The sequence below is a fragment of the Callospermophilus lateralis genome, chromosome 6 (assembly GCF_048772815.1).
Source record: "Callospermophilus lateralis isolate mCalLat2 chromosome 6, mCalLat2.hap1, whole genome shotgun sequence".
NCBI lineage: Eukaryota > Metazoa > Chordata > Mammalia > Rodentia > Sciuridae > Callospermophilus > Callospermophilus lateralis.
In genome coordinates, this window is record NC_135310.1 from 24,339,610 (window position 1) to 24,361,737 (window position 22,128).

A 22,128-nucleotide genomic window follows, 5' to 3' on the forward strand; every position below is an offset into this window, starting at 1 on the left:
CATCAGATAATATGATCACTCATGTTGGTCCACTCTGGTGTTAGTAGTCTGTGAAACTGAAGGGTCCTGGGAGGAGAAAGAGTAGGATTATAGTTGCTATTGTCTGGATCTCAGGTGTCCTCCAAAGGCCTGTGTATTAAAGGCTTAGTACTCAGCTTGGCCCTATTAGGAGGTGGTGGAAAGTTTAAGAGGTGGGTCTTGGGGTAGGTCTTCCAGTCAGCGAGGGCATGCCATTCAAGGGGTTGTAGGACTCTAGTCTCTTCCTGTCTCTTTCTGCTCCCCAGCAAAGAGGTGAATGATTTTGACACTTGTTGCCACCATGACATGCTGTCTCTCTACAGGCTCAAAAGCAACAGGGCCAACAAATCATGGGTTCACACATCCAAAACTGTGGGTCAAAATCAACCTTTTCTCTTTTTAAATTGTTATCTCATATAAAGAACTCAAAAAGCTGAGCAACAAAACAAAACAAAAAAAACCCCAAATAACCCAATCAATAAATGGGCCAAGGACCTGAACAGACACTTCCCAGAAGATGATATACAATCAATCAACAAATATATGAAAAAATGTTCATCATCTCCAGAAATTAGAGAAATGCAAATCAAAACCACTCTAAGATTTCATCTCACTCCAGTCAGAAGGGCAGCTATTATGAAGACAAACAACAATAAGTGTTGATGAGGATGTGGGGAAAAGGTACACTCATACTTTGCCGGTGGGATTGCAAATTGGTGCAGCCAATAAGGAAAGTACTATGGAGATTCCTTGGAAAACTGGGAATGGAACCACCATTTGACCCAGCTATCCCTCTCCTCAGTCTATACTCAAAGGACTTAAAAGCAGCATACTACAGGGACACAGCCACATCAATGTTTATAGCAGCACAATTCACAATAGCTAAACTGTGGAATCAACCTAGATGCCCTTCAGTAGATGAATGGATAAAAAAATGTGGCATATATACATAATGGAATATTACTCAGCAATAAAAGAGAATAAAATCATGGCATTTCCAGGTAAACTGATGGCGTTGGAGAAGATAATGCTAAGTGAAGTTAGCCAATCCCCAAAAAAGCAAATGCCGAATGTTTTCTCTGATATAAGGAGGCTGATTCATAGTGGGGTAGGGAGGGGGAGCATGGGAGGATTAGATGAATTTTAGATAAGGCAGAGGAGTGGGAGAAAAAGGAAGGGGGCAGGGGGTTAACAAGGATGGTAGAATGTGATGGACATCATTATCCAAAGTACATGTATGAAGACATGAATTGGTGTGAATATAATTTATATACAACCAGAGATATGAAAAATTGTGCTGTATATGTGTAATAAAAATTATATGCATTATATTGTCATTTATTTTTTAAAAAATCAATTAAAAAATAAAAAAAAATAATGAAAATCTAATCTAACAGTCTTCTGTGGTTCCAGAAAAACTGGATTACCACGCTAAGCTGTATCATTTGAAAATTCAGTTTCTATCCTAAATTATGTCTACTGTGAGCCCAAGGTGACACATATGTGCCCACACTGACTGTCACCAGCATCTGTTCTGGGCATAGAACTTTAAAAGCTGAAGCAGAATGAATACTGTTGACACTTGTTTTCTGGCCCAGAAAATGAAACTAAAAAGGGAACCAAAATGTAGCCCTTAGGAATGATTCAGACTTCTTTGAAAGGAAAAGAAATATTTAATTTTAGAAATTCTTATTCAGCCTGGTTAGTTACAGTGTTATTCATAATCTTATCATATCTTCAAAACTGACATACTGACTGTTAGGTCACCAGTGAAAGCAAACAAGGATGAATGTGGGAGAAGCAGAAATCTTCATGAGAAGATTTTATGCTAAAACTATTTAAAATTTTTATTTGTGATTAAAATAGACCTAACATAAAATTTGACATCTTAAGTATCTTCAGCATGGTACACTGCATTTTGACTACTTACCTTGTAAACTGTCGACTCTCTTCATGTACTTCCATTTCTGTGCTTTTAAACTCATTTAGTTCTTTCCTTATGGCTGCCTAAACAGGAGAAAAAAAATAGGCAAGTAAACTTATTACTTGGGTCCCATATTTCTCCAAGTCTATGTAGCATCAATGAAACAGGCTTAACAAGGATGGTAGAATGTGATGGAATTCTACCATTAAGGAATGGCCAGGACAAAGGGATTCCTAATTCCCATCAGGTAAAGGTAGAATAATAAATGTAATATCACATTATGGGTCAAGCATCCCTAATATGAAAATCTGAAATTAGAAATATGAAAAATCTGAAAGCTTTGGAGTGCCCACACCATGCCACAAGTGGAAAATTCCACATCTGACCTCATGTGATTGTCACAAAAGGCAAGTGCAGTAATGATATTGGAGAAAGTGACCTTGAGGCTTGGTGTAGAAGAAACATAAGTGAATTTTGTGTTTAGACTTGGGCTTCATCTCCATCATATCTCGTTATATGTATGGAAATATTCCAAAGTATGAAAAAATTCTCCAACCAGAGAAACTTCTGGTCCCAAGCATTTCAGATGAGGGATATTTAAGGTGTAAATCCAAACTAAAAATCAGGACTGACCTCTTCAAGTGTCTTTGACAACGGGGGTGGGGAGAGGAGCCTTGGCTAGACTCATGGCCTAGTCCATGAGTCATACAGAATATCCCCCACCTCGATGACCACAAGAAAGTGCTGGGCATGAGATTTTTCTGAGAAATAGTATCAGATTCCTATGAAAGTTCTGCACTTATTACCGCCCACAATAACATAGTTTTGACGAGCTGCCACAGAGCTACTGGGAAAGCAGTCGCTATTTATTCTTTAATATTGAAAGTTTAGATAAACAGAACTTGAAATTTCAGCACAGTGGGCAAAGCAACTCAAGGAAAATATCAAATAAGATGCATTACTATTTAAAGAACACATAACCTGTGCCATGTAAACTTTGGTGTACAAAGAGATGCTTATGCCATTCAGAGCGAAAAGCTGAGACAGTCGTCAAAATGTTAACTTTAGTTTATCCGTTAACGAACAGTGACTGGATGGCGCATGATTTTGGGTTTCAAGTTTTTGCTTATTTTTATTTCCTCATTTTTTCTACGAAGAATGTCTTATTCATTTTTTTTTAAAGTACTAATAAAACACCCCTGAAACCTCTAGGCAAAAAATGGACTCTTCAGTCAAAACCCAGAGTGACAATATAAATCACAGAGAGTGATTTTGCTGAGAGATAAGAAAATCTGTTTTGTGGTTGGAAAATAATGAATTTTAGAAGAAGGAGAAGACAGAAGAAAGCCTGGAGGGCCCTCTCCCCCCACGGATCACAGTGAAATCCACAAGCTTTCCCGCCCATGTGCCTTCCAGTGTTCTGTGTAAATCCTGTTGACACAGACCTCTCTTCTCCCCAAATACATTCCTCAGCCCCTGTAGTCTCTATGGGGAATCTGGGTGTGGAAACGGTGGTAATAATTCACACTACTGATTTCTGGAAGAGCTAAAGCAAGCAGAAAAATGTTTGTGGGCCTGTGTCCTCCTGGACACGGCTGTTTTTCTCACTGCCTGTAAAAACTGATTCAGAACCAGAAGCTGGCAAAGCTGAAGACGCCCCATATCATTCACAATTAACATCTAGGGGAAATTCTTCTTTGAAAGAAAGTATCTTAATTTGAAGAGGGGCAGAGAATCCTGCCAATGCTCACTTTAAATTTCTTCTCCAAATGTGAGGTCTTACTAGAGGATGTGCGAAGCATCACGCTTGAAGTCAGAAGACAGGGATTCTAGACTTGGCTGCTCCTTCAATAGCAGTGTGGACCTCGCAGAGTCACTCTGCTCCCAAGCCACAGTTTTCTCATTGCTGCAGCTTGAATAAGTGTTCCCCAAAGGTCCATGTGTTAAAGGTTTATTCTTTAGGGTAATGCTATTGAGAGATGCTTGGGACCTTTAGGAGGCAGGGCCTTATGGGAGGTACTTAGATCACTGGTGTTATGCCTCTGAAGAATCTGGCCTGTGTTCTCTTTGCTTTTCAGGTTCCTGATGTAAATGGTTTGCTCCACCATATGGTACTCTCCATTGCCATCTAGCGCCTCCACCAGAGGCCCATATCCATGGAGTCACTTGATCTTGAACTAGAGCCTCCAGAACCGTGAGACAAAAATAAACCTTTTCTCTTTATAAGATATTGCCTCAGGTATTTTGTTATAGTGATAGAAAACACTATGACATTCACCTGGAAAATTCAAATGAGAATTCCTCACAATATTATGAGTACTAATTCAAGGACATATCTGGAAGTACTTTGTATACTATAAAGCTATCAATAATGTCATTATTGTGAGGCATTCATAAATAAATTATTTGGGTTTGTGACTGTGACTTATAATGCCTTCATTTTCATTTATAGAAAAATTGATTCCTAGAACCAGAAGTTGGAAAAACTGAAGATGCTCCATTCCCAGTCACAATGCACATCTAAAAGAAGTTCTTCTTTGAAAGGAAGTATTTTCATTTGAATAGGGGCAGAGACTCCTGCAAATGTTCATTTAAAATTTCTAGATACTCGAAATTCTAGAGTTCAAGAAGATGTCACTGAAGAAGACTCAAAGATATATAAGACAAAGTCCTGCCTTGCAATAGTAGGTTGCCTATTGTTCTAAGAGTTTGGCAAAGACCAATGAAAGCATTCTGAGAGAATCAACTAGGATATGGAACTTAAAAACTAGCACAATTGTAAATTGTGTGTGACACATCCTTTATATTAATAAAATGTACAATTCTGTAATGACCATATATCTACACACACGCCTTTTTTATGCAGAGAGCCAAACACTTAGGGACACACCCCACATTCTCATCTGTAATGTGACCTTTTCATTTCCTCATCAAGAGTGGGGTCTTGCTCTCTAGCCTTGAATCTGGGTGAGTCCTATAACTGTTTTGGACAACAAAACATAGTTGAGGTGATACTGTGTCTGTCAGTCTCGGGTGTAGCTCTTTCCTAGCCTGGTACATTTTGCTTCTTAGAAGTCAGCTATCACATGAAAACATGTGACTATTCTCAGTGAACCACACTGGGAGAAATCCCAGGTACAAGGAAAGGCCTTAGAGGATGAGACCCTATGTAGACAGGGGGTGGTGGAGAGGGGAGTGGGGAGAGGATGAGACAGGAAGTGAGTGCACCAAGGAGCCAGAGGGCACAGGCATGTTCCTGGAAGTGGAATCTAGCACTAGCATTTTACCTGATGCCATGCACATCAGAAACAACCCTCTGAGCTGGGATGTTCCCTCATCCTACCTCAAGTGAGTAAAATAAAATAGTTGATTTAAGCCACTTGGCTTTGGGGTTGTTTGTTGAAAAGCTGTGGTTAACGTCCGTCAATCCTGTTCCGTAACTTTTATCTTCCAGAAGATAAAATAGAGGCCTAGACACTCATGTGACCTGTTGGAGATCAAGTGTGCACTAAGTGACAAGGATGGGTCCCCTATATGGGCCTCAAGCCCTACACACTTTCCAGTAAAATGATTCTAACTCATCCAGATAATTGCCTCAGATCTTCATGCTCTGTGTGCTGGCTTGAATTAGAAATCATAAGTCAGTTATATGAGTGATGTGGCAATGAATGTTATGTAAAATTGCAGGGACTAGTTGAGAAATATATCAGAAAGATATAACTACAGGACATAGAAGAAATGCAATTTAAAAAAATTTATTAAAAAATTTTAAAAAATTTAAAAAATTTTTAAAAATTCACTGAAGAATGAATTCCAGGAGTTATTTCTTAGAATAAAGAGAATGATTTCTTGAGAGAGATTAAAAAGAGGGGGGAAAAGTAATTAAGACTTTTTATTATTGGTGAAATGCATGTACATAATCTTAAATTTCTTCTTTACAAATGAAACTAGATTTTAGCCCTAATACTTTTCACATAACTATAAATGGGACTGATTTTGTTGAAAGATATGAGATAGAAAAACGTGGGCTGAAATAGTGGGGTTGGAGGACAAACAGTGCTGGGTTGGATCACCATGGGAAGCTACTGAGAGATACAACAACCAAAAACCACCAGGAGATAGCACTGAGACCAGATATGTAGTTAAATTTGGTATTATGGGGCTGGGGTTGTGGCTCAGTGGTAGAATGCTTGCTTAGCATGTGTGAGATACTGGGTTTGATTCTCAGCACCACATAAGATTAATAAATAAAATAAAAAGTCCATCAACAACTAAAAAATATTAAAAAAAATTTTTGGTATAATGAGAATTAAAAGAAAAAGGAAATGAAAATGACTAAAACTAGGTATAAAACTGACCAGTGGTGAGTAGTAACAGTTCTGCTTCATTAGCCCATCAGTTAAGGGGGCATCCTGATAAGAAGCACCAGCAGATTTTTTTTTGACTACTATGCAACCTTCTCAAATAGTAAGGATGTGAGACCAGAATTAAATAAAATTTCCATTTTGATATGCTTTAACTTTTCCAATAGAATTCTGATATGCAGCACAGAGTGGACTTCTTGACTACTCATTAGTTCAATGCCATGGGAGGGTAAACAGATTACCTTTTGCTACCAAGGCAAATGAGAACTGGCCAAAGACTATACTATAGAGGGTTAAAATCTCAGTCTTTCCTAAGACCTATGTAGATAGTGCTTTCCTGAAAAGACAGTATGTTCTGCTCATCCTTGTATCTCTAGAGTCTGGAGGAATATTTAACATATTTAACATGTAAGGGCTTTAATGAATCATTACTGAGTGACCCACTGGGCAAATCCATGTGATCATCTGAAAAAATTTGCATTCTCTTTCACTAGAAAATTTTACACTAGACTATAAGTTGAGGCTTCAATAAATAATGAAAATGTCACCAATGGGGTATAAAGCTTCAATTCTAAACCTGATTATGAATGTAACAGTGGTAAGATTATAAATGTAATACTGATTATGAATGTAATACTGATGAGTTGGGTCAAGACAGATATTCCATGTAATTCTCAATAGATATAATTGGCTCTGCTTTACTAGTGAGGGCACTTGGGTTAAACAACTTGGCCAGAAAACAAGTGGCTAAGAATCACACCCAGCTGCCCAACTACAAAGTGGGCTGACTTCTCTCCATCCTGGCTCTTCCATGCTCCACCCCATGGGGATGGTAACTCAAGTGAGCCTACTGGATGGTCTTTTCTTGCTCTCCCTGTGTCTTGTAGGTGTTCTCTGAAATCCATGTGTTGGAAATTTAATTCCCAAGCCAACATGGTAGGCAGGGCCTAAAAAGAGGTGATTAAATCATAAGGGCTCTGCTGTCATGATAGTGCTGATATCATAGGAATGAGTTAGTTATCCCAAGAGTGGGTTGTTTAAGAAGCCAGTTCTGCCCTCTCTTGCTGTCTTGTGCTCCCTTGCCCTTCTGCCTTCTGCCATGGGATGATGTAGCACAAAGATCTTCACCAGATGTGGCCTCTCTATCTTGGACTGGCTAGCAATTAGAACTATGAGCCAAATAAATTTCTTTTCTTTATAAATTAACTAGTCTGTGGTTCTATGGACTAGTAATACAAAATGTACTAAGAAAACCTGTCTGTCATTTTAGGGCTGGCTCATTTATCTCCTTCAGTGCAGGAAATGAGGCCATCTTATCTCACTGTACCTGTATCTGTTTCTAGTGCTCCACCTAAGCACATATATTGTCAAATTGAAAATCTTATTTTTAAAGGTGAATTAAACTAATAAAGCTTACAATTATTAAGGCACTCTCCCACCACTTCTCTTTCTCAGCATGAGGAATTTAACAAACTACCAGATTGGTGAGATTCTGCACAGCACCCTGTCAAGTAATCTCACAGAATAGGCATTAACTGGTGATTGACTGACTACTGATCTTTAAAATGCAAGGTATTATTTTGTTTTGTTTTGTTTTTCTTTTCTTTTCTTTTTTGAGATAGGGTCTCCATATGTTTCCCAGGCTAGTCTTGAACTTGGGGGTGCAAGTGATGCTCCAACTTAGCCTCCCATGTAGCTGGGCCTATAGGTGTGCACTACCTTGCAAGGCGGTATCTTAATAGGGCTGTGAAAGTGGCACTAAGAGAGAAAGGATGGTTTTAGATAGACAGGTGTGTTTATTTGAGAGCAGAGATGGAAAATATTTACTTGCAATTGTTTTTTATAAAATAAAACATAGAGTTCAAAAGTTAAATATAAAACTCATTTTAACATAATAGTTAAATTACAAATTTTTACACCAATTAACTTACTATATAAAATACATTATTTAGCATCTGATCAATGTATATTATGAAGTGGTTTATTTTAAGGTAAAAAACAATAGAAACCCAGAACAACTTGCTGTAAAAATGTTTGGCCTGTGTTATTCTCATTCTAAAATTGTTAGAGTCTGTAAACAAGTCTGGATGGCGCCTGGTAAAATGCCAGAGGGAGTGGTTTGTAAAGTAAGGCCAGCAAGCCATTAAGTGTGGAGATTCCTTATTGGTTGACTGCTGTATCTAGTTTATGTTAATTAGATAAGCTGTGTGGAATGTATAAATACCCCTCCTGTCCTACAATAAACGGCTTCCACTCCTGCTGTATCAATCTACACAAGTTGTTCGTCACCACTGGGTTATTTTGCTGCAGCCGCCCCCCGCAGATTCACATAAGCACCTCTACATTCTATTCCATTTTGGAAATTAACCTCATACTGAACAATGAGAGGCTTGGTATCAAATAGGAAGGGTTTGTTCAATTTAGCAGAGATGGCATGGTGCTTGGCTCGAGACATCAATACAAGTCCTTTATCACCTGGAAGCTTTGTTTCCTTCATTTCATCTACCCCCCACTTTCCATCATATTTGGCAATTTCATCATCAGTGTCATCTTTCTTGGCTTTGGATAAAATCCACCCTGACAGAGAGCCTCTGTCAAAGGAATCAGCAAAATAAACTTCTCCTGTTGGAACTGGAGCTTTGTAGGTGACCTTTGGAGATGGAGGCATACTGGTATCTGATTTTGAGTCTTCTACCTCTTCAATGACATCATCAAGGTCATCCTCAATATCAATCATATCATCTTCATGCCCATCATGAGCCTGAACAACAGTAGCTCCAAGGACCAGAAACATACATAATAACCACTTCCCTTCCATGATCTCGAGCCTCCCGGGGACCACCGGCAGTGCCTGCACCTTCTCCCACCTGCACACCTGGCCCCGCGCTGCAGTGAAGACAGCGGTGGAGGAGGCCCGACCGTCACGTGCTGCAGAAACAAAAGGCCTCGGCTGCCGCTGCCACGCGACTGATGATGAAATTGCCAAATATGATGGAAAGTGGGGGGTAGATGAAATGAAGGAAACAAAGCTTCCAGGTGATAAAGGACTTGTATTGATGTCTCGAGCCAAGCACCATGCCATCTCTGCTAAATTGAACAAACCCTTCCTATTTGATACCAAGCCTCTCATTGTTCAGTATGAGGTTAATTTCCAAAATGGAATAGAATGTAGAGGTGCTTATGTGAATCTGCGGGGGGCGGCTGCAGCAAAATAACCCAGTGGTGACGAACAACTTGTGTAGATTGATACAGCAGGAGTGGAAGCCGTTTATTGTACGACAGGAGGGGTATTTATACATTCCACACAGCTTATCTAATTAACATAAACTAGATACAGCAGTCAACCAATAAGGAATCTCCACACTTAATGGCTTGCTGGCATTACTTTACAAATCACTCCCTCTGGCATTTTGCCAGGCGCCATCCAGACTTGTTTACAGACTCTAACATAAAATAAAATACATAATAATGCTATATGGTTTTAGTATCTCTGGGCCATAAGTAATACTTCATTATACTTATTTTTCTGTTATGTAGAAAATATTATTTTTTGAAATTATTAAAAATACTATGTGGGGCTGGGGATGTGGCTCAAGTGGTAGCGGCGCTCGCCTGGCATGCGTCCGGCCCGGGTTCGATCCTCAGTACCACATACAAACAAAGATGTTGCGTCCGCTGAAAACTTAAAAAAAAAAAAATCCTATGCACTATGTACAAATATGGCATAACAAATTCCACTATTATGTACAATTATAATGCACCAATTAAAAAAATACAACACACTAATGTGCATTTTAATTGTTAGTCTCTTCTTTTTGAATTTTTGGATACTCTGATGTTTGTCAATGAACACAAATCACTTGTGTTTGTATAATATACTAGATTTAAACAGCATTCTTTTCTATTTTCTACCATTAATATATATATAAATTTAAAATAATCAAATATATAAATAAATATTCAATATATAATTAAATATATATTAAGTTATATAAATAAAATTTAAAAATATATAATTTTTTTCTACCTGAAATAAATTCTTTTGGAAAACACTTATGGACGCCCTCCCCACCCCTGCCACACACAAATCCAGTTCTGAAAATGTCCTTTACACGTTAAAAAGTCTCAGGGGAAATGCAAGAAATGTCAGAAGCAAATGAGTCTCCCCTGTGAGTAGGGAAGGGCTCTGGCTCTGCTCTGGGTCTTGGGGTTGGATCTGCAGGGGAGATGTAAAAGTTCTGTGCCTTCAAAATACTAAGCCTGCAGGAGAAACCCTGACCAAGCTCATGTCCCCTGCAGCCTACGAGTCTGACATAAAAAACATATTTTTGTCTCAATACATTTTTATAAAGTCTTCTCTATTATAGTTAGAGATGAATGAGCTTTATCTCCCAATAACAGAACCAGCGTTAGGAAAAACTATTCTAGGGTATGAAAAGCATAGTTTTTATATGAGGGTCGTTAATCACTTGGATTCTCACTGCTTGTACAATTCTCACCTGTTGCGATATTTTTATTCATTTACCTGGCCCTTCCTGCCTTTCTGGAGTTCAGCATTTGAGTAATAAGACAGCTGGTAATGGGGGATGTAGCAAATTATATTTTCCAAAGATGGCTAAAACAATACCCTCAGTGCACATGTTTTTCTGTGACATGAACTTGCCTTTTCCCTGTCTAGAGGTAGAGCCGATTCCCTTTTCCTTGAATCTGAGCTGGCCTTATAACTTGCCTACAACTAACAGAATGTAGTGGAAGTAAAGCTGCATCAAAAAAGGCCAGGTAGCTCTTACCTGGCTCTGGAACACTGGCTCTGGGGGAAGCCACAAGTAAGAAGCCTGGCAACTGTGGGAGTACATGTGCAGGTAGGTAGTTTGGTGGACAGCCCCAGCTGAACCCAGTTTCTGAGCCATCCCCACCACAACACTAGGCACAGTGGAGAAGCCATCCTAGATAGTTCAGAGTAGCCCATTTGTCAGATGAATGACATGGAGAGACCTCAGTCAACCTCAGGAGAAGCAGAGAAACTGCCCAACTGACCCCTGACCAAATCTCAACCTATGAAATCTGAAAAATACAATGAAATATTTTTCAATATTGTTGCTGCTTTCAACCACTAGGTTTAGGGTTTTTTTTGTACAGGAACAGTGACTGGAGCAGGGCCAATCGGAAGCCACTAAATGAGGGGTGAGTAGCCAAAGGTCCACAGATGAAAGAAAAACACATACAAAGGTGTACACCATTTCTTGCAGAATAGCACACCAGATTTCTTGATTCATCCTCTTATTGAAAAGAACATGCTAAATGTAGCATTTAAAAGATTGTCTTCAGCTGGGGATATGGCGCAGTTGGTAGAGTGCTTGCCTCAAATGCACAAGGCCCTGGGTTCTAATCCCAAAAACACACACACACCAAAAAAAAAAAAAAAAAAAAAAAAAAGAAAAGAAAAAAAGAAAAAAATTGTTTTCAATGCATCCAAGAGCTTCTAAAACAGCCAAAACTATTTTGATTAAAAAAAAAAAAGGGTAAATGATGATGAAGCTCAGAGAATAAGGTAGACAAACAATGAAACTGTTCTTAATCTTGAGGGTAGGTGTATTAAGCCTGGTGAACCCGAGAGGTCATTTCGCAGCCTGCTGAGATGTAGAAGACAAGAGACTGCCTAAGTCAAATAAATAATCCTCCCTCTATAGAGTGGGGACCGATGGCATACTCCAAGGACAGCAAAGAAAACTGCACACAGATGTTCAATAAGTAAGGTAGGGGTGTGTGTGTGAGTATAGATGCTAGTTGAGAATTTGAATCCATGTCAGCCAACATGTAGGTTTGCAGCCAGAATTCACAGTCCTAAGGTAGCCTAATGTAACTCATTTTGAAAATCTCATTAAAACATACTGTTAAATGAAACAAACATTATAACCAAAGAGGTTTCTTGAGATAGAATCTCATAACAAAGGTTTTTGTCAGGAAAATATAGTTATCCTAAACACCTATGACACACCTGGAATGCAAGAATGAAAATTGATAGAATTATGAGAAAGGGAAAATCCAAATAGTAGGAGGTTTAACTTGTCTTATTAACAGATAAAGTAGACAGAAAAATAAGGATAGAAAAATCTGAATAACTAACCAGCTTGATCTTATAGACACATTTAGAATACCACACCCAGAACTGTGGAGCACATATTGTTTTCAAAGATATATAAAGACATTTAAAATTATTGACCACATACTTTAAAAATCCTAATACATAAGGCAACACCCCAGGCAAATTAAATCAGGATCTCCTCATACATCCACATTTTTAAAACTCCCCAGATGATACATTATGCAGCCAACTTGGCAAATCACTGATATACAGGGTAATTTATAGCCTCCAGTGCTTATTTTAAAAATTAAGGAAGGCCAGGTGCAGTGGGCTACGCCTGAAATCCCAGCAGCTCAGGAGGCTGAGACAAGAGGATCCCAAGTTCAAAGGCAGCCTCAGCAACTGAGAGAGGCCCTAAGCAACTTGGCAAGACTTAGACCTAAGCAACTTAGCAATATAAAAAGGGTGGGGATATGGCTCAGTGGTTAAATGCCCCTGGGTTTAATCCCCAATACAAAAAAAAAAAAAAAGAAGAAGAAGATAAATCTTACTATATAGGGTCTCTAACTTAAGTTAGAAACAAACAAGTTAAATAAAGCCAGAAAATTTAGAAGAAAGGGGAAAAAAAGAGCAAAAACAGTAATCTCTCTTTATCTGTGGGGGGATATGTTCCAAGATCTCCATTGGATGCCTAAAACCATGGATACTGAACCCAACATATACTGTTTTTTCCTATGCATAATACCTATGATAAATAAAGTTGAATTGATAAAGTGGGTATAGTTAGAGGTTAAAAACAATAACTAATAATAAAATAGAATAACTATTCTATTACCTGAACACAAGCACTGAGGAACCTTGACAGTGGATTTGGTAACCACGATGGCTATTAAGTGACTAACAGGTGTGTACAGAAAGGATATGTTGGACAAAGGGAGGATTCACATTCAGGGTGGAAGTAGTGGTATGTAGCAGGACAAATCAAAATTTTGTTATGCTACTGTTTGGGAACAGTACACAATTTAAAACATATGGAAATTTCCATTTAATATTTTTCATTATTAGTCAATTGAAACCCTAGATATAGGGAGACTTCTGTAACTTAGAAAAGAAATATAACAGAGATTACCAACAAAGCTAAAAGTACACCTTACCCCTTCCCCTCTAAAATTAATTCCAGGTAAATCAAGAAATTTAACGTGAAAAAAAAACCAATAAAGGTTTAGGAGACAGTATGGGGGATATATTTATGATTTTAGAAAGGGAAGAATTCTTTTTGTTCTTGCTAGTACTTTTTAGTTATACATAATATTGGGGGTTCATTTTGACATAATCATACAAGCATGGAATATAATCTGTTCTGTTTCAGTCCCTGGTGTGTCTCCTTCCCCAACCTCCTTTCTTCACTCTACTGATCTTCCTTCTATTTATTTATAGTTTTTTTTTTAAAATAAGTGTTTTATAAATATACATAAAAGTGATATGCACTGTGGAATATTCATATATGCACTAGCATAATTTGATCAATTCCTTTCCACCATTTTTTCCCCCATCCCTCTCCCTTCCCCCTCAATCTCCTTTTAATGCTCCACTGATCTCCCCTCTATTTTCATGGGATCCCCTACTTTTCCCTTATTTTCATCTAGCTTCCATATATAAGAGAAAACATTACTTTCAGAAATAAAATCATAAGCCATAAAAAGTCTGTTGAAACAACCATTTTAAGGCATCCCTTTTTCATCAGAAGATCCCATAAACAGAGTTGAAATATCAAAAAATGGGAGAAGATACATATTTATTTGCAACATATATAACTGGAATACATGAAAATCCTCTGTGAATCAACAAGAAATTGACTAACCAAAAGAAAATGGGCAAAAGACAAGGCATTTCCCAGAAGTGGAACCTTAATGCCCAATAGACATACAAAAAATAGGTTTAACTTCAGGAACAATTAGCAAGAGGTAAAGCCCAAGCACAAAGAGGTGCTATTTCATGGGTGTGGTTGGTGGGTTGAATCTAGTCTGCTCCCTGTCTTTGTAAATAAAGTTTTATTGGAACATACACACACATCTATTCAATGACATAGTGTCTATGGCTGTTCTCATCCTACAATGGCAGAACTGAGAAGTTTCAAGAAAGATTGTATGGTCCATAAAGCCAAAAATATTTACTCTATGGCCATTTATAGAAGAAGTGTGCCAGTTTTCCATAGTTCACATATCTCTTTAGAATGATAAATTGAATAAGTCATATTTTCTAAGAGAAAGGATAAACCTTGGTTCTGGGAAAGCCCTGTTCATCCAGGTTTGAATGAAGACAGGTTATATGGTAACCAAGGACTAGTTTTCCTTGAGATTTACTTGGAAGAACTATATTACTATTACTAAATACATCATTTAAGCAGTTGAAATAATCAGAGACAGAAAACTGTTGGACTACTGGTTAAGATCTGGCTCCCTAGGATGACCAAGTGGAAGGGGGGTGAATACGGAGCTTTGGGGAAAGCAGTGTGATCAACATCAACACCACTGAGAGTCTTGCCTTGTCTGCAGGTGTCAACCTGGCCCAGGGCTTGTCTGCCCGGCGGTCATAGTCGGGAGAATCGGTGACTTCTACATACTCATTAAACCGCAGGATCCTTCGAGCTTGTAGCTCTGCCACTGTGGGTCTCAGGCTGAGCTGCAGGAGGAAAGAGGGAAAAAGTGGAGATCAGTAAACCATTTATTGCATCATGGTGGCAAGTTTTCTATAGAGAACACTTCAAAGTTATGGTTAAATAAGGTCACTTTCAGGTATCAAAAAAAAAAAAAAAAAAAGGCAGCATCATCTCGGGAATTTGTAATGAGAACTAGAAAGCAGTGTGCCCTAATTTTTGAGACTATAAAAAATCATCATTGTTAGATAGGTCACATCTTTGACAACATGAGCATTATACTATTTCCTTCAACTTGTCTGGCACGGCAATAAGGTTTATCTGTCACCCATACAAGGAACATGCAGACCTGATAGTAACCCAGCTTCAGGATGGCTGGGTTGGTGGCTAAGTAGCCTAGACAAAAGCGGTGACACTTTCAGAAATGAGAATAAAAATCTGTGCCCCTACTATACCAAACCTATATATTCAGAAATGCACAAAGCTATGACACAGAGCAGTCTGGAGAAGGGTCTGCCTACAGCACAGCCCCTAGACAGAAGGACCCTCATGCTGACATTTATCCCCTGCCATAAAGACCACACTCAAGATGATGAGGGAGTGTTGCTGGAGAACTGCCCTGCCAGCAGCCTTCATGACTCCTGTCATCACTGAGTTCCTCCTTATGGTCTTTGTCCAATTCAAATTTATAATTATGATGAATCTTGCCAACCCTGTGGGTATTTACTGTCCTTTCTTGGTCCTTTCTAGAATCCCAAGAATAAGACCAAAACAATTCTGATGGATGAATAAAACCTAGCCCTTGGTTGACAGGCATTATCTGCTCTCTACTATTGAGAGTCAAAGCCTTTGGAGACTTTTTCCAGTTTGGAGGTCTCATAGTATTTCCAGACAGGTGGACTTAGACCTCTATTATACCTAAAGGGCCTATTTTCAGCACCTTTCCTCACTTTATGTACACTGTGTATAGCCAGACACTCTCCTCTTTGGACACATTCCTTACTTCCTTTGGCTTAGGGATGTGTACTGTGTCTGTGCTCTATAGTGAAAAAACAGGCCCTTTCCTGGTCCTGTTTCCTCCTGAGAAAAACCAGGGATGGAATTGCATTAGAGCTCTAATACTGCAAGGGTTCAAGGACTCCAGAAGGCCTGGAACCACACCCTGAGCTCACTGGAGCTGGGATAGAGCAACTGTAGCTCCTGACTTCATGCAGCTCTGACGGGCAATGGATAAAGGAGAGAATAATCAAAGTGGTGTGGTTACATCCTGAGATGCCACATAATCTATACTGCTAGGATTTTTGCCTTTCTAGAGCAGATGGAAATAAGGAGGAAAAGAAACCCTTGTGCCTGAGGACTGGTCAGAATGCAAGTCCACTGGTCAGTGGCCACACAGATCAGTAATTCTTCCCATGAGAACTGTACCAGTCATGGGGTAGCTCCCAGGATTTACAGGATGACTTTCAACCTATGGCAGGGAGTACTGTATGGTGGGGAAAGGTGGGGAGGTGCTTCATGGAGGGGCCGAGGTGGACTGAAAAAAAGGCTCTATATATTCCAGAACTGAGCCCAGAGCAATGCAGAGGGGTGACCCCTTGTCTGTGGCTGGTAACTTAAGGGCCACTGAATGCTAGCATCATCATCCCTAGAAATTAAATTTAAAGAGTCTTTCAGCTTGAGCACTATTTGACATTTAGAAGCTTTGAGGGGAAAAAAACACAGAGAAATGAACTAAGGGATATTTTCTTGCAAGGGGAAAAAAAAGTCTAAAACTTTCCAAATCCAGTCCCTATAACTTTTCCACAGGAGTGGAGTGTTTCCTGAACCGCCTTAGAATGCTTTTGCTCTGAACTCCCCAGCCAGCCCTCAAAAATGTGGGTCAGGCCACACACTTGACTGTGGTGCCATATTTTAGTCACCCTGCCCTTTTCCAGGTATGAAAAGTATATCTGAAGAATTATTACAAGGATTTATAATGAAATACATACTTGGAGAGTGCTTAATTTCTCCAAATACTATTATTTTAACACAGAAAAAAAAGAGTGATGGCTCTGGAATCAGATTTATATTTTCATAAATAAGTGGAAACAATCTTCTGAGTTTTAGAGCCATTTGTCGATTTGGGCAGTACTGGCAAACAGACTGTTGGACAGTCAAGCTCACATAGTAAATTACCCAGTTCTGATATGGAATAGTGGCAAATCTTCATAGTCACAAAATACTTTTTTAATATTTCCAAGATGACATGGAAAGTGTAAGCATTTTTTAAAACTATTTTTTAAAAACGGAAATATATACATTTAAGTGTTAATAATGGTTCTCGGAACAGCAGATTTTTGTATGATAGTTACAGTGTTTTGTTCCTCTTTGTATTTTAAAAATATTTTAAAATTTTTACACAGAATATATTTTTTTCATAGTAAATGCAATTTAAAAACCTTTGATTAATAACTTTTTGAAATTAACATGTAAATTTAAGTGAATTCATTTCATATACATTGCATTGGTTTTAATGTCTACAATTACTTAGTCGACTAATAGGAATAATTATTCCTCAACATCAGATTTGAAGAAAGTGGATATAGATTTAAAAAAAAACACAAACAAGAAAGTATATCCCACAACATGAATGCTCATTAGCAGCCACATTGTCATCACCTTTCGGCTGAGCCTGCGTTTAAGTTCCATTTTTGCTTCTTGTTCTTCTTCTTCATTCTTTTCTGTTTATGAAGGGGGGGAAGGCAAAATGACTTAGTTACTACAGATAATTTTACAATCAGAAAAGTCTACCAGGCCACAATTACTAGAATCTATCTGATACTGGTTGAACACTTCATTGATATCTTTAAAAAGTTGTCAAAAGATTTTGCAGAAAGATCAATCACACAGACACACACACACACAGAGACACAGATACACACACACACACACACACACACACACACACACACACACCACATGCATATATGTGTATATAACTTTTTCCTTTGCAGGATTTGTTACTAACTTTAACTTTTTTTACTTCCTGATTCCTTGTTCTATTCTGAAAATCCCTAAGAGTGCTTAGAATCTGGTGAAAGCCTTCTATTGCTGAACATCTCATGGGCTTAAAAGCACAATTTACCAGAATTCAGATAAAACTTTACTTCTGGATCTGGCCTTTATGTAAAAAATCTGAGACATATTAAAAGAGCAAATTAAAACCATCCAATGCATGTCTGAACTGCTGCTTTCCATTCAAGTCCAACCAAAATATTTGATCTGTCTTCCTTGGTTTCCATAGAAGCCGAATGTAAGCATTTCTTTGGGCTTTACTTTCAAACCAGAATGTTCTGAATGGGGTTATGGTGTACTGTGGGTAGAAATTATTTATTTTCTTGTGACTTTAACTTTCCAGAGTCTTCTCTTTCTGTAGTGCTTCACCAAGTAGTACAACTTAATGCTGTCCAACAGATGGGATTTTAAAAAAAGTTCAGAAGTTTTAAAGAAACAAACACCCTTTCAGCTTTTATCGGGTGCTTATTTAAGGAACTTCTTTCTTGCTTCCTGGAGCTCATCCTCTGGTGGACAAGTAAACACAGATTTTACTTTTTAGATACTAATGCTTATCAAAGATCATCTTTCAGAAAGTGATGTCATGAATTCAACGGAAAGAAAGTCACATTGTATAAGGGATCAACTAGAAAGCTGAAGAAAAAAAATTTCTTCTATGAAAAAAAATATATATATCTGTGTGTGTGTGTTGTGTGTGTGTTGCCAGGGATTGAACCCAGGGCCTTGTGCATGTGAGGCAAGCACTCTACCAACTGAGCTATATATCTTCAGCCTTAATTACATTTGTTTTAAGAATTCAAATAGACTTCCCATCATTATGATTATTTGTATCATGAATAAAATATTAGCATTTAATATTTGCAACATCTATATTTGTTAAATGAACAGGGTAATTCTTTCTCTCTCCCTCTTTTTTTTTTTTTTTTTTTTTTTTTGGTGGTGCTGGGATTGAACCCAGAGTCTTATGCATGCGAGGCAAGTACTCTACCCACTGAGCTATACCCCCAACCTGAACAGGATAATTCTATGAATTTTCCTCCTTTGGACAGGAAAAAGTTTCTACATTGTTCTGAAATACTAATTTGTAAGAAAAAAGATGACCAGTCTGGTGATTTAGACAGTATAACTGAATATAACTGAAATCACCCACAGGACAAAAAATGCATAAAGTGCCTATAAGTACCAAACAAGTTTGATTACAATTTAATTTCTTTACCATGAATACACTGTAAGTTTTTCATATATGAAGTGAAGCATGTATACTTACTCTTACAATATAACATAGTTCAAGTGATTACCTTATATGAATTGGATAAAGTTTGTGGACTATCAATTATACATAATAAAATGACAACCTTGTGGTTTATGTGATTGAAACCAGAGTTTTACAAGGTGAGAGCTTTGATATTATTATTAATAAAAAGAAAAATATAATCCTTAGGATATTTTAGTCAACTCTTCCTACCCAGCCCTTATGCTATATATTTTTTTAAGGTACTTTTCAAAGACTTTTTTTTTTTAATCTAATACATCTCAAAGCTAACATACTGTGATTTTCATTTAATACATAAAATGACATTTCTTGGAAGGGAATATTAGTTAAGGCCATTGTACCACTAGGTGACAGCCAGTGATTTTTTTTTTTTTTTTTTTTTTTTTAAAGAAAGCCAGTTGCAGTTGGAGAATTAAGTAAACAGGATTTTACCATCTGGGAATTCTTTTCTGACATCAGGAACTGGCTTCCTTACGTTTCCCACGTTGGAAATTGTACTTCTAAAGAAATTAGAGGAAGCGGGTGAGGTGGAGGGAAGCCAACTAGATCATTCTTCTGCATCTTATTGAAGAGTCACTGTAAAATCTCTTGCAAAGAGTCAGGGTTAAGCCTTAAGCTTGGTATTTAAAAAGTCACCATGTTTTTTGCATGTTTCCTTCACTCTTTGATTCATCAGAGGACTAATTGTAGAGCAAAATGTAAACTTTCCTGGTCACTTTAAACAAACAGAGGGGAATTCATGAAGGAAGTGATGGGGCTTATTGATAAATCCTGCTCTCAGTACCTCTCATCAGAGCAGAGGGGCGCACCCTTCAGAGAGCCACAGGAAACATTTCCCATCAACACACAAACAATGCCTGGGGTCTAAGAGCAGTGGGCACTACGGAAACTGCCTGGCTAGTGGGAGTTGCCTGAGCATTTTATGGATGAGCTAAGAAAAGAAGAAAGAAAAGTACAGAAATACCAGCAACTGGAGTATTGTTATATTCTTGAGTCATTAATTCAGACAAAATGAGCTAAAAAAAAAAAGCCACATTTTTTTTTCTCTTTTTGCTTTATACATGCTTCCATGGGAGTATTTTGAACAAATAAAAGTACACATAAAAATTTGGTATATGTAATATATATGGCATATATATGTGTATATATATGTATATAGCTGGATCAGTGGATGGACAGAAATCAAGGAAGGAGTGAAATGGGACATGACCCTAAGAAATCAACTTGTCCCGTGGACTCTGATGAAAGCTATCAGCATTTACTGTCAGCTCACTCATGCTTATTATAGCAGTGATGGTTTCTGATCTGAGAATTGTTGAATGTTTTATGAATTAGTTTCCTACTCGGTCATGAAAAGATCACCTAGTTAAAATATGTGGCTTAAAAACAATACCATATCACCCATAGATTTTTCTTGGAACAGATGGTCATTGTTGCTGGAGGTGAAAACCGGGGGTAAAACATACAAACAAGAGCAGACAGTGTGGAAGAACCCAGAAGCAATGGGCTGAGCAGAGTGTTTTGCAAATTAAGCCATTCAGTCCCTGTGACTACAGTGGAAAGCTTGGGAAAACTGGTGAACAGAACTTCTACCAGTTCTTGTCTGCTTCCCTTGGCCACAGCATCCTGTGTCAGGAGATCATGAGCCAGTTATCAGCCTCTCCAGACTGGAAATGTGCCTTTTGTTTCCAGAATCAACACGAACTTAGAAGGAAGCAAAAAGAGCTGGAGTCAAATCTGAAGTTGACTTTGGTGTTTCACTTTTTCCCGAACCTCCAGGAAAACAGAGGGTACTAAGCCAACACAGCACTTAAGATCAACATGCAATAAATTTCCGGATCCATGAAACAGTTCCTCAAATAACCAAACTCCAGTGTGGTTTGGCACATTAGTCTCACAGGAGCAGGAAAGAATTACCCAGAATTTTCTTGGCCTTTTTTTTTTTTTCTAGGTATTGCATCAGGCATCCAGGGAGACCTAATCTCTGGGTTTTAGGAGCTTACAGTCTGCATTTGAGTTTATTTAAAACTTGATTCAACAAATGCTTCCCAGGAACCTATTATTGAAAACAGTGAAGCTTTGGGATTTTGTTTCTTTGTCAAAATTAGATGTTGTTTTCATCATTCTTCCAAAAGGTCAAAACACAAATTTATCCTTTTCTTTCTTTTTTTAACACACACACACACACACACACACACACACACACATATATACACATATATATATACACACACACAATACCTTCATTTTATTTGTTTATTTTTATGTGGTGCTGAGGATCAAATCCAGTGCCTCAACCACGTGAAGCAAGTGCCCTACCACTCAGCCACAACCCCAGCCCCAAATTTACCCATTTCTAGCCATATTTTTTTTTCTTCTTTCAGACTGACACTTCTATACACTGATAGGCACTTATATCCTTTCTTGGGTTCTATTCCAGTTATGCTTACAAACAACCAGAAGAAAAGCATCATAAGAAAAAGATCCCATAGACCGGAGGATGTAGTCCTCTTATATTACATCTTTATTGTTGGGTTGCTTTAGCTATGGCAACTGTAGTATTAATATGCTACAAAAATCTTTCCTTCAGAAAAGAAAATAACTTAGGCTGGAGAGTATAGGTCATCCAGAAAGCCAAGAGAACTCTGTAAGCCTGGTTGAAAAGGATCTTTCTCTCGCCAGCAGCTCATTACTATTGCACTACTATCCGGAGTTCTATCTATCCCTGTTCTTTGATATTTCATACAATAAAAA

General features: G+C 38.1%; 1 protein-coding gene across 5 annotated transcripts in view; it reads right to left on the reverse strand.

Annotated features, from left to right (window-relative positions):
- Window positions 1–22,128, reverse strand: part of Phactr2 (phosphatase and actin regulator 2) — a 139,237-nt gene that overhangs the window by 18,886 nt on the left and 98,223 nt on the right. For 3 of the 5 annotated variants that reach the window (XM_076858175.2, XM_076858176.2, XM_076858173.2), the window contains 3 exons: window positions 17,706–17,767; window positions 14,936–15,073; window positions 1,949–2,025 (listed from right to left, as the gene is read on the reverse strand). In XM_076858175.2, the coding sequence (XP_076714290.2) occupies window positions 1,949–2,025; window positions 14,936–15,073; window positions 17,706–17,767 (277 nt within the window). Of the gene's footprint in view, window positions 1–1,944; window positions 2,026–14,935; window positions 15,074–17,705; window positions 17,768–22,128 lie in introns of those variants that run through there. The other 2 variants (XM_076858177.2, XM_076858174.2) reach the window with 1 other exon arrangement.